The sequence below is a fragment of the Somniosus microcephalus genome, chromosome 6 (genome assembly GCF_052327205.1).
Source record: "Somniosus microcephalus isolate GS21.2 chromosome 6, FLI_Smic_1.0, whole genome shotgun sequence".
Lineage (NCBI taxonomy): Eukaryota > Metazoa > Chordata > Chondrichthyes > Squaliformes > Somniosidae > Somniosus > Somniosus microcephalus.
Window position 1 is genome coordinate 108990658 of NC_140992.1, and position 17361 is coordinate 109008018.

A 17361-nucleotide genomic window follows, 5' to 3' on the forward strand; every position below is an offset into this window, starting at 1 on the left:
CTCAGTACACAAAACTCCTTCACACAGCGTTGAATCTCTCCAGAAGTCTCTCTCTTTCTCTCAGAATATGTGGTACAAAAATGTCACCAACAAAAAAAGGCAGGAAGCGGTCGCCTTTAAATAGCGCTCCCCCAGTCCCTTTCTGACTGCAAAACGCTCCCCTCAACCTGTCGTTGCTAGCGGCAGGTGGTGCCACTCAATATCCGGTCCGGGGCGCTACCGGGGCATTGCGCACTCGACTGATGTCACGATCTGCCGGCGCAGGAGATCGTGGTGGTAGTGTTTAGCGCCGCCGCAAAATATCTAGTTAATTTCATGAGCGGCGCAAAGATCGCCGCGCCCGGGCGCTCGTTGCTTTGTGCCCCATTAGCGCCCTCTTAAGGCGCTAACGGGAGGCACAAACCAACTGAATTTTTCCCCCTATATCTTTCAATAAGATCACCTCTCATTCTTCTAAACTCCAATGAATATAGACCCAACCTGCTCAACCTTTCCTCATAAGACAACCCTTTCATCTCAGGAATCAACCTAGTGAACCTTCTCTGAACTGCCTCCAATGCAAGTTTATCCCTCCTTAAATAAGGAGACCAAAACTGTACGCAGTAACAGTACTCCAGGTGTGGTCTCACCAACGCCCTGTACAGTTGTAGCAAGACTTCCCTACTTTTATACTCATCCACCTTGCAATAAAGGCCAACATTCCATTTGCCTTTGATATAATTAAGGGCAAGTAAATGCATACATTTTTTAACCTCTGCAGTTTATTAAATATTATTTAATTTGTTTAAATTGACCACGCGCTGCTGGATCTTTCCCCTGGCAGGAAGTGAAGTCCTCTTTGAATTAGTTACATCCAAACAAATGATCAGAAGCAAAAGTCTAACTGCATGACTGATCATATGTTCTGTAGGTTGCCACTGCTTGATTAATATGCTGCAGGTTACAGAGGTTTATGTATTTGAAAAGCGAGATGGAATGGGTTATACCATTAGTAAATTCAACAAGCTCATGTGAAATGGAAAATTATGACGGGATTCCTCCTTCAATGAGGTCTAGAAAATGAGGGAACCATAAAGTCTGAGATGTTCCAAGTTTGGATGTGCTCAGTAGCAAAATAGAGACTTAGGTTTGTGACATTCACACATGAGTAATAGAAAAAACATATGTGGCTGAGAAGACTACCCCAGCCATCGTTCCACAGCTGGAATAGTACCATAGCTGCCACTAATTTTCTGCCACCAACAATCTCATTCAGCACACTTGCAACACACACAATGGTAGAAAATGGGTTGCACAACTAACTGGTTTATGGCTCATTTTTAGTTCTATTAAGGAGTTTGCTGGTTTGGGAAGTTCAAAATGTCTTTTTGACACTAACCACATGAAATGTTTCTCTTAAAGATGCTTATTTTTAAAATTTATAGCTGGGATTTTGCTGTCATTCGGTGCTGTCAAGTAGGAAAGACCTTGCATTTATATAGCACCTTTCACAACCTCAGGATGTCACAAAGTGCTTTACAATCAATGAAGTATGTTTTGAATTGTTATTACTGTTGTAATGTAGGAAACATGGCAGCCAATTTGTGCACAGCAAGGTCCCACAAACAGCAGTGAGATAATGACCAGATAATCTGTTTTAATGATGCTGGTTGAGGGATAAATATCGGGTAAGACACCAGGAGAACTCCTCTTCTGTTAACCCGCCACAAGGAAGGACAAATAGTCCCTAAATCGATTTCCTTCCTTTCTCATCGGGATGTATCAAGTCACCAAGTGACATCACTTGTAGAGCTCCTCTGACTGACAAACAATTTTTTGGATCACCCCTAACTATAAAATAAATTTATCTGTACCTCAAATTACTCTTAGCAAAACGTATTGGGTCAATTTGTGCTTCTAATATATCTAGAAAAGTTTTTTATTGAAATATATAAACAGCACCATAAATGGCATTTATAATGAATTCCTACATCGAGCAACTGAAATTGCAATGTCTGTTTCATACTTTAATGCTCAGTGATTTTTTTTTAATTAGAAAAATCACCTTTAGGCTTCCCAGTTGGATGCGATTTCTTTGCATTCATCATGGCCTGCTTCTTTTGAACTTCTGTGATGGCAAAGCCTTGAGAAAGAACACAATATTATATATGAGCACAATTTTAAGATCAAACATGTCTTCCATCCGAGAATGACAGAGCAAGTTATATTTGAGAATGGTGTGCAAACAATTTGAAATACCCATCCGAATATTAGATCTGGAAAAACAATTGACCAATCATGACTGGAGCAGAAAACCTTGTTAATAACAATATACTGACATTAACTAGGGAGACTGGATTGGTTGTGTTTCTCTCCTAGCAGGTGAGTATCAGTTTGGAGAAAGATTAATTTGTGGTGGAGTGTGACATCTCGACAAGGGAAGTTGACTGGATAACTGGAGACAATCATAATGGCTCATGGTCGATCTCAGTAGTGGAAATATTTACATTGTGGTATTTTTAGACGTTAAGTACTGGTTTAAGACTTGTACCCACTTTAGGATGGTGCAAGCCATTAGTACCAAGTTATACGGCAGTTTCCCTATGACTCTTTTCAATGGAAAACTGGAGGTCTGTGCATGCTTAAATTCACGTGTGCAGAGCAGACCGTTCTGCCAGCTCTTCAATAACATACAAACTTAAGGACAGTTTAGTGGGCTCTCTGGGATCTTTTTTGTAAAGTGGTTTCACATGGGTTGCAGTTACATTCAGCCAGTATGAAGCCTAAGTCGGTGTGATTATCCCCTTTGAGGTGGTCTACAACCACTTGTTGCATTTATGTAATATAAAAATCGCTTTGCACTTTGAGCCAAAGTCTAACAAAAGGTAAGGTTTTGGAGCCTGATGGGAGGGAGAGGTGCCCACTACAGGGCACGCTCCCTCCAAAAGGGGCATCAGATGGTCTTCCACTGCCACCCAGGACTACTGCCAACCCTCCTGGCAATCCCTAGGATCGGTAAAATCAGCAGCAGTATACTTAGTATATCTGGATCAATATTCAATGCAGATTAATACACATCCAATCTATTAACTCATATGCTTTTAATAGTATTTGTTCCTCAAGAAAATTAGTTTGATATTGCTCTGCAATGTATTTTTTGTCCTAGGTATCCTGGTGCACATTGTCAGATTGGCCCTGATATCAGCTGTAATTCAGCATCTGATGTATAATATAACCTATTGAATGGGAGTGTCAATTCGGTGCTGGTATAAATCAAAACTATTTTGGGGTTAGGTTCATGCCAGGATTGAAGAAGTAATCTAGCATGGGAATTAATGGTCAATTATCCCAGTTCTGACCACCAAAATGTTTGTTGCCGCCTCTCCTTGTGTTGCAGACTCTCCGCCCCCTTTGTCCATTAAACCCTTGCTGCTACTGCAATCTGACTGAATAGTGAGAGAGGGCTGAGCTGACACAGTTGTTACTTTGAGCTGCTCTGTGTCAGTTCAACGTTTTATCACTGACGGGTGCAATAGCTGTCAATCATTGCCATGATGTCATCTGACCTTAAAGATGAATTTTTAAAAATCCATTTTTTTTTCTTAAATCTCAAATAATGTCAAAGTTAATTCTACTTGATCATAGTGGTTTGACTTTTAAAAGACGAAGAATGCTGAGACTCTGGGCTGAATTGTCCCAAATCTGTCCCAAGAGGCTCAGGGTAGGATTCAAATCCATCGCCTCGACCGCTGCCATCATCCAGGCCTAGTTTCCTCCCCTGGGCCTCATTAACTAGACAGGGCGAATTCCTGGTGAGATATTTGCCACCAAGAGGGAGCTCGCCACTGACGGCGGAGAGGAGGGTGTGGTGTTGCTGTAGTCGGAGAGCCTGAATTTAAAGGGGCAGCAGAGCGCCAAAGATGCAGGAGCAGCTTTAATGAGCCGAGGCCTAGTTTTTGTAGCTGGGGGCAGGGAGAGGTGCCCACTAGAGGGCCCTCTCACTCCATTAGGGGCATCAGCAGGCCTTCCACTGCCACCCACTTTTCCCACGATTTCCACTGCTGTACCAAACCAGCTGGAACATATTGGCCGGGAATTTGTGGTGGGTAATAACAGCGAGCGAACAGCATTCGCTGTTATTACCCCTTTGAAACTGACCACAATTTGCGAATGTAGCGCATGCGCATCCTAACGCAGAAATCCTGAAGTTGCGGTCAGTCATTCACTGCTCCGACACTAGCTACAACATTTAAATGTATATGTATTTGTGCCCTGAAATCAGCTTCTGATGAAGCTTATGTCTAGCATCTGGTCCAATAGTATATTCCCAATAGCAAGGATGGATGAGGTTGAATCTGCTCAGTCGAGAACTGCCTATTTCTCAAACAACCTTAAGCAATTAAATACTTTGAAAAAGTTCACAGCAATGCTGAGGGCCGTTTCATGTTGCAATTTAAACAACAGCAACTGAAAGGGAAGGAAGGCGTGAGTCGGTGGTGAAAACTCTGTCTCAGCCCCTGATATTTACGAAACACAATACTGGGTGCCAAGCAGGATCTGACGTCCTGGATGGAGGCAGGGTACTTCCAGGCACAATTAGGGTGACAAGCTTGAACCCCACATAAAGCTGACCCTGTAGAATTTATATTCAAGGCGATTGAATGCTAAATTTATTTGCCACCAGCAGCCACGTTGACGCTGCTTCACCCTGCCTCAATTGCTCACAATCCAGACATTTACCCGTCTCTTTGTCGAGTTGAACCTGTTTTCTTTCATTTTCAAAGGCTTGAAGCCAGCGTTGTTTCACTGAAGACTTCTTTGCACAGAACAGGTGGACCTCATTTGTGAACTTGTTTTGAAGTTTGAAAGCATTCTTGACACTGATGTTGAAGTCCTTGTCCTTCCCATCTTCTACGTCCACCACTTCCATGCTGTCCGTGTCTATCCTGCTTTTGTAGTACAGAATGTCACGACGCAGAAGGTCCTGTGAAATGTGCCACACATCAGATTATACAATCCACCAGATTTTGATCCATTGGGCTCCGACAGTATTAGAATAATCTTCCCACTCTTTTGACCAACACAACATTAGTTTACTTTTTTGTACTACAATAACCGCAGCAACTTTCATTTTATATTAACATGGAAAAATGTCCCAAGGAGCTTCACAGAGGCATAAACAAAAAAATGGATGTTGAGCTAAAGAAGCAGATAGTAGGAGCAGTGACTAAAAGCTTGGCCAAAGAGGTGGATTTTAAGGAGGGTCTTGGAGGAGGAGAGGGAGGTTTCAGGAGGGAATTCCAGAGCATGGAGCCTAGACAGCTAAAGGCAGGATTAAAAGGTCCCACACAACTAACTAAATTAAATACAACCAACCCTGGGTGAACGAATCATGTCTTGACCATGGAAATCCCAAGGCACTTCAGAGATGTAATCAAACAAAAATAAGTAAAATAACATCTTGAATACCACGGGCTACATTATCTTCTCAATAACTACAATATAGGGAGAACATCTATTTTATACTGTGTGCTATTGTGACACTTTTCATATGTAAATATGTCATTAACTTCAGCTTTGATCCATAGTAAGCAGTGCTAAAATAGAGTAAAAGATGAAATGTTGCTCCAAGCAGGAATCCAACTGTGATTTTTAAGAGTTAGTTGTCCATGTTTCTTGTTCATATGATGCCTCGGGTCCTTTGCCAGACAGGCAAGGAGACCTGGATTAAATAGCAGCCTTGACTGCCATTATACTCCAGATGCTCCCAGGTTATGAATTGGTGTAAAATCAAAATACTGCGGATGCTGGAAATCTGAAATAGAAACAGAAAATGCTGGCAATACTCAGCAGGTCAGGCAGCATCTGTGGAGAGAGAAACAGAGTTAACGTTTCAGGTCGATGATCAGTTCCGACGAAAGGTCATCAACGTTAACTCTGTTTCTTTCTCCACAGATGCTGCCTGATCTGCTGAGTATTTCCAGCATTTTCTGTTTCTATTTATGAATTGGTGTAATGGCTGCCTGATGGAGAGTGGAGAAAATTGGGATTGAATCATGTATTAATACTGTCACCAAATTGGCAGAGGCTATGGAAACACTTGCGATTCTTTGTAGTCGTCTTACCAGCATTTGGAGGTTGGCTCAGGAGCTAACTATACTTACGAAATATAATATTAAATAACTTAACAGGCTCTTTGGGTGTGAAGAGGGAATCTTGCCGCTATTTAAAAATCAGACTTAGAAAGAATTCTGACTACCAGTAACATTTCTGTTTCTGCAAATTTTAAAATTCTGTTCAACTTTAAAAATAATTTTGTTCAAAGGATAAGTGCTAAGATTTTTACTCGGGGACCTGGCCTACAGGACCCACTGAGGACTGATGGCACAAAGAAGATGAATTGGCACTTTTTTTATATGTGTATGTTAATTTATTTCTTTGTCACCTTCAGGCAGAAACTCCTTTCAGTCAATGGTTATTAGTACTCTGTTCTCTGTTTAAATACAACTATCCAAACAAACCCTGATGGTTGTAATAGTGCAGCTGTACGGTGTTGGCCATGGCTCAGTGAGTAGCACCCTCGCCTCTGAGTCAGTAGGTCATGGATTCAAGTCCCAGACAAGAGATTTATGCACAAAAATCTAGGTGGAAGCTTCAGTGCAGAACTGAGGGAGTGCTACACTGTCGGAGGTGCCGTCTTTCGGATCAGACGTTAAACCGAGGCCCATCTGCTCTCTCAGGTGGTCATAAAAGATCCCACAACACTATTTTGAAGAAGAGCAGGGGAGTTATCCCCGGTGTCCTGACCAATATCACTGAAACAGATTTCTGGTCATTATCACATTGCTGTTTGTGGGACCTTGCTGTGCGCAAATTGGCTGCCGCGTTTCCTACATTATAACAGTGAATACACTTCAAAAGTATTTAGTTGGCTGTGAAGCGCTTTGGGACATCTTAAGGTCATGAAAGGCACTATATCAATGAAAGTTCTTTCTTCTTTACAAGTGAACATGGTTGGGAGGAACAGGTGACTTTGGACCTATGGTTCCTAAAGCTCACTGGAGTTTTCCTCACATCATGTCTGGGTCTGTTGTAGATTAATCAATATAGATTGATTGCCATGATTAGCTAATAACTCCGTTATCACTGTATGATGTTACTACCAGGATGGTAGGAGGTGAACTAGATTGAGTACGGGCATATTTCAACTAGCAATTCCTATGTTCCTCTGTTGTTGAGATGTTCTCTGTAACTAAACAGTTCAAAGTGTGAAGTCTTAGGTAGTTTCTGACGGTGCTGTTACCTTCTTGCAAAAGACCACCTGATGGTCAAAGAGGAAAAAGATTCGTTGTTTGCTCTTGGCCTGTGGCTGGGAGACCTTTGTTAATTCACCAGAGTGGATAAGCTCTGAGCTTCGGGCCAAAACATCTTCACCCTGAGGAAAGAAAGGAAGATCTTGTAGGAAGCAGCTTTACATGTTTAGTCTACCAAAGGGTTGCAAGTCAGAAACTCTTGAGAGAGCCCCTCTAGATAGGAAGCAAAGTCTCCTGTATATAAGATAACATAATGGAATGTATATCAGATGAGAGCTGAATGGTGGTTGTATTGAGAACTGTGTAGTGTCAGAAATGATACACAAATGTCCCCTGTCCCAGGGAAAGGAAGTACAGTACCTTTCTTGCGGTACTATGCCTTAAAACTGACTTGGGGGGCACATTAGCTGCCCATATTCATCCTAGAGTATTGTGCCATTGATCACATCACAGTTAATGCTGCGAGTACAATTTTAACAAGTGCAAACTTGGTTTGTAAGAGGGCAGGGTTTGCTTTGAAATTTGATGGCTTCCGTAGTAACTGTCGTCTGGTGCTGGTCGTGTCAGCTGCCCTAATGTCTGGCTTTAGACAGTCACTGTCACAATTGTTGAATGACTGACTATTGTTTCAGTTGCTAGTTAAAATAAGCATTTTGCTTACAAACTAGCACCTTACTGATGCTGTCCCATTAGGCCGAGATGTAAAACTGAAATCACATGCACCTTATTAAAAATGCTAGAAAAATATACCGACTCCTCTGATCAAAGCCACTTCTCTGCTGGCGCGCATGTAATTTACCATTTTACAACACAGAGCAATTATTTTTTGTGATCGATTTTCCGCACCCTGAAATTAAATTACTGGCTTGAACACGTTCTCTAGATTGTTTACCTGGGGAGGATTTTTTTCTATTATTGGGTGGTGTTAGTTGCACCGCATTCCTGCTGCTAAGTGGCATTTACATAACTGTTACTGATGAGTTATGAAATTGACAAAAATATTTTATTTCACTGTAACTTACAAGCATTTAGCACTTACGAGACCACATCAAGCAACAGAAAGGTGCATTTGTCACGGTTTTAAAAAAGGAGATTTCAAGACGCCCCCAAGGACTCCCCTTAAAATAATATACCATATAAATGATATGGCACGACATATGTTGAATTACATCAAGTGCTGGCTATTTTCAGCGATGAATTTCTTAACACTCATGACATCACGGAGCTGCACTCACATCTTGGCAGAGGGTTTGCCAAAATATACAGGAAGAAGATTTCAAAGACAAGGCAAGCCTAATGTGAACTATAGTCAGCTTGATTATACAAGGAGCTTTGGGAAGCCCCTTGTTTCCTGGATTGCAGTATTACCAGGTGTTGTAGCTGGGCCACTGTCACAAGCCAGGCAAACTGGAGAAACAAGCTTTTTCTATTATTTAATCATCTAAACCTACAGGTGAGTGTAGGGGGAGCATGTGGTCCCATCAAAACAATCTGAGGAATTTTATTGCTTTGAATGTGTTGGCAGATGGAAGAAAATGAAAAGGGTGTTGACTGCAAGAAATTGGATGCCCAGTTCTTGGAGAGTGCCAAGTAGGTTTCCACCTCTTGCCAAGTCCCAAGACTCTACAGCGGTCAGGGCAGGTGGGCTGTGGCTGGAGTTCTTGATGGAAATTCACTGAAAGACTTGAGTAAGTAATGTCTCCATGACATAAGATGTATTAAATAAGTGGAGGAAAGATGGGCTCCTATCTTGACAACCAGACTTCAGGCATCCAGTTTGCATGGTGAAAATTTCCAGGCAGCCCACTGGAAAAACTGGACTGTCAAATTCTAAAACCAGAGAGTGGCCAATTTTATTTGTAAGCATAGCATTACAAAGGGACTGTTCACTCCGTATCAGGCAAACAGAATCTCTATTTATGTGGATTACTCAGAAGTTTAGTTCATAGTTATGAGGAAAGATTTGAAATTTTGTTTTTTTCTAATCACTGGAACAGAGGTAGTTAAATTATGAAATGTTTTGAGATGGCAATTATAAGAAATTGTTTCCACTAGTACATGAATCAGTAATAAGGAGGCATGGGGTGGGATTTTCCTCCTTCGGCAGAGTAGCAGACTTCTTCACAGACCCTCCAAATACAACACAACCTTGACTCATTTCCCTGGGCCGAGGTTCACTGACAGGCTCCTGACAGGATTCCCCCTGTTAAGAGGGAATCTAGCCATGCCAACCAAAAAATCCTGCCAGGGCTGTAACGGGACTGCTGCTGCAGCACCAGAAGAGGCGGCCAGGCATTTGCAAGGGCAGAAGATCCCTGAAGATCAACAGAGCCTCAGCGTTGTAGGTCTCAGCAAAGACCAAGGCCTACACAGGTTAGTGAGTGGGAGCCTATATGGAGATAGAGCCAGGGACCTGGGCCCTGTCCTGTTCTCCCTCTCCACACCCCTCCCCCCTCCACCTCTGCTTCCCCACTGCCATTTGCATGTGGCGGGTGGAGGAAGGAAAATTGAGGTTGGGTTGATGCTGGGCCTCACCGCCAGAATTTGGCAAATTTTCCATTGCTATTCTGCCCCATTTCAGGCGGGACTGCTGAGGAGAATCTAGCCCATAGACTCATGATTATTACAAGCGACAAGTTACAAGCATTTTTTCCCACAGAGGGTTAGCAGAACATGGAGTGCTTTACCACAAGGGGCGATTGAGGCAGGAATGACATCATTTAAAAGTAAATTGGATAAGTGTTTGAAAATGGATCATATAAAAGGACACAGGGAAAGCTAGAACCGGCACAGATGGGATGGACCAAATACCTGCCTGCTGTGCTGTAAATTCAGTGATTCTAAGCACGGTGATGGGCTTTTGTATGCCTCAGCTACCTGGCTGGCCAAAACAGCAGGGTGCATACATGAAAGGAAACAATATAGGTTTTGAAGAAAAGGAAATTCAGATAAGTCTACAGATCACTCATACAGCAAAGTCTGCGATGGAAGACGACGGTTCACAGTGTCCTGTCTCCTACCTCCCAATTCTCGATTGAACTCTGCCACTGAGCAATTCTGTCGAGGTTCTCCAGCCGCCTCTTGCGCTCGTTAATTAGCTTGGCGACGTTCTTCATGGCATTCAACGCAGCCTCAACATCATTGTAATCCCTGAGCGAAAGAAGTCAATGATGATATACTCTAGGTGGGCACAGGTGCACAATAAAACAAGCAAACACTCTGTAAATACAATCTGAATGATTTTCAATGGAAAAACTGCTACCGAGGTGACCTGTTGTAGCTGCACTTTATCTGTACACAGCAAATCATGCCTGTGTTTTATTCTTAGTCGTATTTTTTCTTCCACCTGTCCCAGCTTTGTTTGCAATCTACAAATCGTACCTATCATCAAGGTAATATAACCACCTAAACCGCTTCTAACCTAAACTAATTGGTATTGCCTTGACAAGTACGCAAGTATGGTATGCAACCATTTTCAGCTTTTAAGTTGAGGAACTAAGGCTAACCATCCTATAAACCCTCTGGCCACGATTTATGATGCTCCCCTTAGCTTTTCTTCTGTTCAAGTTTAGTACTTGTCAAGGTGAGGGTGTCCGTGCTGAGGAATGGAACATTTCCTCCACCTATTATCAGCTACAAGCACTCTTAGTTTAGGTATCGCATGAGCTGCAAGTGGATACAGAGAAAAGACTGAATTAACTGTGCTCTATTTACACAGGCCTCCCCCACTCTGTAGTTAAATCCAGTGTGCAATCACACTGCTATTGCCTGGGTATCTTTGACTCATCAGGCAGTCTGCATCAGCAGCCAACATTTAGTATTCATAATAACAGCAGAGAACACTGGAAAAGCTCAGCAGGCCAGGCAACATCCGTGGAGAGAAACAGAGTTAACGTTTCAGGTCGAAGACCCTTCATCAGAACTGAGAAAAAAGCAGGAAATGAAACGGATTAAAAAGCAAGTTTGGGGGCTGGGAAATGGGGGAGGGGGATGAAAGAACAAAAGGGAAGTTCTGTGAGAGGTGAAGAGACATTAAGAGATATTCAAGGCGAGACGAGATGGTAATAGGACAGGTAAAGAAACAAAGGATGGCTCCAGATGAAGTGTGAAATGTGCTGGCAGAATGAAAGACAGCTGCCATGTGGTAAAAAAAAAGGGAAAAGGCACAAACCAAAAGTGTGGATAAAAAATATATAAAAATATGATAGGGGCCGAGGTTATGATCTGAAATTGTTGAACTCGATATTGAGTCCGGAAGGCTGTAAAGTGCCTAATCGGAAGATGAGGTGCTGTTCCTCGAGCTTACGCTGAGCTTCCGTGGAACAGTAAGAGGCCGAAGACGGTGAGGTCCGAGTGGGAATGGAGCGGTGAATTGAAATGACAGGCGACCAGAAGCTCGGGGTCACCCTTACGGACTGAACGGAGGTGTTCCGCAAAGCGGTCACCCAATCTGCGTTTGGTCTCCCCAATGTAGAGGAGACCACATCATGAGCAGCGAATACAGTATACTAGGTTGCAAGAAGTACAAGTAAATCGCTGTTTCACCTGGAAGGGGTGTTTGGGGCCCTGGACAGTGGGAAGGGGGGAGGTATAAGGGCAGGTGTTGCATCTTCTGCGCTTGCACGGGAAGGTGCCGGGCGAAGGGGAAGGGGTGCTGGGGGTTGATAGAGGAGTGGACTAGGGTGTCTCAGAGGGAGTGGTCCCTATGGAATGCTGAAAGGGGAGGGGAGGGGAAGATGCGTTTGGTGGTGGGATCACGTTGGAGGTGGCGGAAATGGCGGAGGATGATCCGTTGAATGTGGAGGCTGGTGGGGTGAAAGGTGAGGGCAAGGGGAACCCTATCATGGTTCCAGGAGGGAGGGGCAGGGGTGAGGGCAGAAGTGCAGGAGATAGAACGGACACGGTCGAGGGCTATGTCAACCACGGTAGAGGGGAATCCTCGGTTGAGGAAAAAGGAAGACATGTCAGAAGCACTGGTGTGGAAGGTGGCATCGTCGGAGCAGATGCGGTGGAGATGGAGAAACTGGGAGAATGGAATAGAGTCCTTACAAGAGGCGGGTGGGAGGAAGTGTAGTCCAGGTAGCTGTGGGAGTCAGTGGGCTTGTAGTGAATGTTGGTCAATAACCTATCCCCAGAGATGGAGATGGAGAAGTCAAGGAAGGGAAGGGAAGAGTCAGAGATGGACCATGTGAAGGTGAGGGAACGGTGGAAATTGGAGGCAAAGTAAATGAAATTGTCTAGTTCAGGGCGAGAGCAGGAAACAGCACCGATACAGTCATCAGTGCACTGAAAAAAGAGGTGAGGGAGGGGACCTGAGTAAGACTGGAACAGAGAGTGTTCCACATATCCCACGAAAAGGCAGGCATAGCTAGGACCCATGCGAGTACACATAGCAGCACCTTTAATTTGGAGGAAATGAGTGGAGTCAAAGGAGAAGTTGTTCAATGTGAGAACAAGTTCAGCCAGGCGGAGGAGGGTGGTGGTGGATGGGGACTGGTTGGGCCTCTGTTCAAGGAAGAAGTGGAGTGCCCTCAGGCCATCCTGGTGGGGGATGGAGGTGTAGAGGGATTGTACGTCCATGGTGAAAAGGAGGTGGTCGGGGCCAGGAAACTGGAAACTGCTAAAGTGGCGGAGGCCGGCAGAAGAGTCGCAGATGTAGGTGGGAAGAGACTGAACAAGGGAAGAAAAGATAGAGTCGAGGTAGGAAGAGATAAGTTCCGTGGGGCAAGAACAGGCTGAAACAATGGGTCTACCAGGGCAGTCCTGTTTGTGGATCTTGGGAAGGAGGTAGAAGTGGTCTGTGCGGGGTTGGGGAACTGAGGTTGGCGGCCGTGTGGTGAAGATCTCCAGAGGAGATGAGGTCAGTGACAGTCTTGGAAACGGTGGTTTGATGTTCGGTAGTGGGGTCATGGTCCAGGTGGAGGTCGAAGGAGGTGTCGGAGAGTTGGCGTTCAGCTTCTGCTAGGTAGAGGTCGGTTCACCAAACAACAACAGCACCACCCTTGTCAGCAGGTTTAATGACAATGTTGGGGTTGGATCTGAGAGAACGGAGTGCTGCAAGTTCAGAGGGAGGTAGGTTGGAGTGAGTGAGGGGAGCAGAGAAATGGGGACGGCCGATGTCACGACAGCAGTTAGCAATGAAAAGATCTAGAGAGGGTAAGAGGCCAGAGGGAGGGGTCCAGGTAGAACGAGAATTCTGAAAGTGGGAGAAAGGGTCAGCCGTATGTGGCTTCTTTGGTCCAATTTGCATTAAGGAGCTAAAAGGGCCAAATAATTACTAGGAAGGAGAGTAGGCCATTCCGCCCCTCCAGCCTGTTCCGCCATTCAATTAGATCATGGCTGATCTGTACCTGAAGTCCATTAATCTGCCATTACTCCATTTCCCTTGATACCCTTTCCTAACAAAAATCTGCTGACCTCAGTCTTGAAAGTTTCAATTGTCTCATCATCCACGGCCTTCTGGGAGAGAGTTCCAGATTTCCATTACGCATTGTGTGAAAAAGTGCTTCTTGATTTCACTCCTAAATGGCCGTGCTCTAATTTTAAAGTTATGTCCCCATGTTCTGGGATCCCCCACCAGAGGAAATAGCTTCTCTCTATCTACCCTATTGAATCCTTTTATTAATTTAAACACCTCAATTAGATCATCCCTCAACCATTACAACTGAAGCATAACTTCCTCACTTTTATATCCAACCCCTTTGAGATAAAGATCTACGTTCTACGAGCCTTTTTGATTACTTTTTGTACATGTGCACTGACTTTTAGTGATTTTGTGTACACCCAAGTCCCTTTGCTCCTCCACTGTTCCTAGTCTCTTGCCATCAAGAAAATATTTGTCTTTCTTGGAAGTGAATGACCTCATACTTTCCCACATTGATCTCCAGCTACTACCAAAGCTAGTGACAGGGGAGATCAGAGAACAGCATTCACAATCCACATGTTAGAAAATAAAATGTAGCAAAAACTTTGTGATTCAAATTTTTGTATGTTTCTCCATTGCATCTTTTTATCTCTGCATGTGGCATGTAACATTCCTTTGGATAAGAGGGCAGACTGACAATCAGTTCTTAGACTTTTGTCAATGTCACTCCTAAGCCAGCTATTAGATGGTACGCAAGGGCAACCCAAACTAACTTGGCCTCCCATTCCTCTGTGTGTTAGCATCAGACCGATGCAGTTGCATCGAGTTTGGAATCCTGCTGTGTAACAACTGTTAACTTGAAATTTATAGCTTTTTGTTGTGAGAATAAGTCAAACTACGAATTATTGCAGCTAAAGCCGACAACAGGAGAATCAAAATCCCGTTATTTGATTTGAAATTCTCCATTTCAGTTATTGCAATGAATGATCTAGTCTGCCTAAGTGCTGGTTCCCTGACTGTGGATCTGCTGCACAGTGTAATCTCTCTTGATCCTTACCTGTGCTCGGGTTTGGTGTACTTGAGCAGCTCTGCCAGCTGGAGTGGATACTTGCAGATCTTCTGTACCGGTGTGAGCAGGAACCCGTCCAGTGAGATGTCGATCATCTTCTGGAGCAGCCGACATGCCTCAAAAAAGTATACGTACTTGTTGATCTTCATGAGTTTGGATAGCTCTGCATAAGCATTGGGATGGTTGTTGCAATATTCTGAGTATATCTGGAAATCTGTCTGCTGGAATAAAGGAGCAGCACAGAAAGGTCAGCAGCTGATGAACAGAGGAGAAATGTCTGCTGAGATGGCTTGGTTTTGGTTACCAGTCCCAATTTTCTCTGCACCCACCCCCCACACAGGTATTGAGGTCTCAGGTTTGAAATGCTCCACTGTGCAGGGTTAGCTAGTGCCAGCTGGGCCTGGAGATAGGTTCTAAGGTTGGTTTCAGTGCCACTGGGTTGGTGGGGAAATGCTAGCCAAGGTTCTCGCTAGCTGGTGATCTCAGTTGGAAATGTCACCGAGTGTGGACATCATGTAGTTGGACAGGTGAATTAACTGGGCGGGGGGGGGCGGGGAGGGGGGGTCGCTCAGTCATCTGCTGTAAGTTTGGAGGGAGAGCCACAGCGACCCTGGAAAAACATGGAGAAGCAGGAGAACCCATACAGAAATTGACCCCGCCATGTGAGAACAGAATTGGGTTCCGCTGTGATGTACCCCCATAGTGGAATGGTCTACTTGCTATTTGGGCTTGCACATGTAGAGTGGCTACTTGGATGGGGGGGGGTGGTGGAGAGTTGGCGGCACCATTGGAAAGTACCTCAGCAACAGCCAGCTCATCTGGAGAAAAAGGCAGAAAGCTATGGAGAAATATTAAAAGGGGCATTCTCACTCTCAGCACCTCTTTAATGGCTGAGCTCAGACTTCTCCTCCGAGCCTAGTTACTTCCAATTAACTTTTTTTTTAAATCAACAAAATTGATTGGCACCCACACTCCTGCAGAAATCAGGATTGGCATAAAGAGTTCTTCATAATGAGACTTCCCCTCCCTTTAAATCGTTTTCAGAATAATCATTACAGCACTACTGTGTAAACAGGAAATATGGTGGGAAGTAGTGTAATAACCACGGTGTCCCAATCTTGAGGACGACATTCAAAACTTGCTTGTTATTATCACTTATGAGTTACCAGATACTCTATGGTCATGTCATACTCTGCGGGTTTCACTGTTTTTTATACCGTGCCATTGATTTTACTTTTCTGACGAAAATAACTCAAATCAAATTCAAACCACAATCTCATTTCCTTGTTTGCTCTCCTTAAATTTAAATAGCTAAATAGAATCAGTTTTATGTTTTAAATCTCACTTGCCACAAAGATCAGCAAGAGAGGAAAAAACTGATGAATCCATCAATGACTGCACAAGTGTGGAGTGTAAAATAACACTCTCACACGAGTGAAGACATCAGTAAGCATAAGTTTGGGGAGTTCTGCATAAGCATTGGGATGCTTGTTGCAGCAATCAAGGTGTCGGCCTTGGTTCAGTAGCAATACCCTCGCATCTGAATAGAAGGTTGTGGGTTCAAGCCCGACTCCAGAGACTTGAGCACGTAATCTAGGCTGACACTCCAGTGCGGCACTATTGGAGGCGTCGTATTTCGAATGAGATGTTAAACTGAGGCCCCGTCTGCCCTCTTGAGTGGAAGTACAAGATCCCATGGTGCTATTCCAAGAAGAGCAGGTGTGTCCTGGCTAACATTTATCCATCAACCAACACCTAAAACATATGATCTGGTCATTTATTTTATTGCTGTTGGTGTGCAAATTGGTTGCCGCGTTTCCTACATTACAACAGTTGTAATTACATCACAAACTCCATTCCCTAGCCACCTCCATCCCTCTCCTTGGCCACTGTCTGAGGCTGAACCAGACTGTTCGCAACCTCGGCGTCCTATTTCACCCTGATCGCAACTTCCGACCCCATATCCTCTCCATCACCAAGACCGCCTACTTCCAACTCTGTAACATTGCCCGTCTCTACTCCTGCCTCAGCTCATCTGCTGCTGAAACCCTCATCCATGCATTTGTTACCTCTAGACTCAACTATTCCAACATTCTCCTGGCTGGCCTCCCACCTTCCACCCTCCGTAAACTTGAGCTCATCCAAAACTCTGCTGCCCGTGTCCTAACTCGCACCAGGTTCCGTTCACCCATCACCCCTGTACTTGTTGACCTACATTGGCTCCCATCCTGGCAATGCCTCAATTAAAAATTTCTCATCCTTGTTTTCAAATCCTTCCATAGCCTCGCCCCTCCCTATCTCTGTAATCTCCTCCAGCCCCACAACCCCCTGAGATATCTGCGCTCCTCTAATTCTACCCTCTTGAGCATCCCCAATTTTCTTTTCTCCACCATTGGCAGCTGTGCCTTCAGTTGCCTAGGCCTTAAGCTCTGGAATTTCCCCCCTAAACCTCTCCGCCTCTCTACCTTTCTCTCCTCCTTTCAGTTGCTCCTTAAAACCTGTCTCTTTGACCAAGCTTTTGGTCACCTGTCCTAATATCTTCTTACGTGGCTCAGTGTCAAATTTTGTTTGGTAATCACTCTTGTGAAGCGCCTTGGCATGTTTACTGTGTTAAAGGCACTATATAAATGCAAGTT

At 44.2% G+C, this 17361-nt stretch overlaps 1 protein-coding gene across 6 annotated transcripts in view; it reads right to left on the reverse strand.

Moving 5' to 3' along the window:
• The window catches only part of LOC147115980 (uncharacterized), a 650930-nt gene that overhangs the window by 19374 nt on the left and 614195 nt on the right, over positions 1 to 17361 (reverse strand). For 5 of the 6 annotated variants that reach the window (XM_085990662.1, XM_085990665.1, XM_085990660.1 and 2 more), the window contains 5 exons: positions 14714 to 14946; positions 10313 to 10442; positions 7283 to 7414; positions 4720 to 4963; positions 2045 to 2122 (listed from right to left, as the gene is read on the reverse strand). In XM_085990662.1, coding sequence (XP_085846788.1) covers positions 2045 to 2122; positions 4720 to 4963; positions 7283 to 7414; positions 10313 to 10442; positions 14714 to 14946 — 817 coding nt within the window. The remainder of the gene's footprint in view (positions 1 to 2044; positions 2123 to 4719; positions 4964 to 7282; positions 7415 to 10312; positions 10443 to 14713; positions 14947 to 17361) is intronic. The other variant, XM_085990661.1, reaches the window with a different exon arrangement.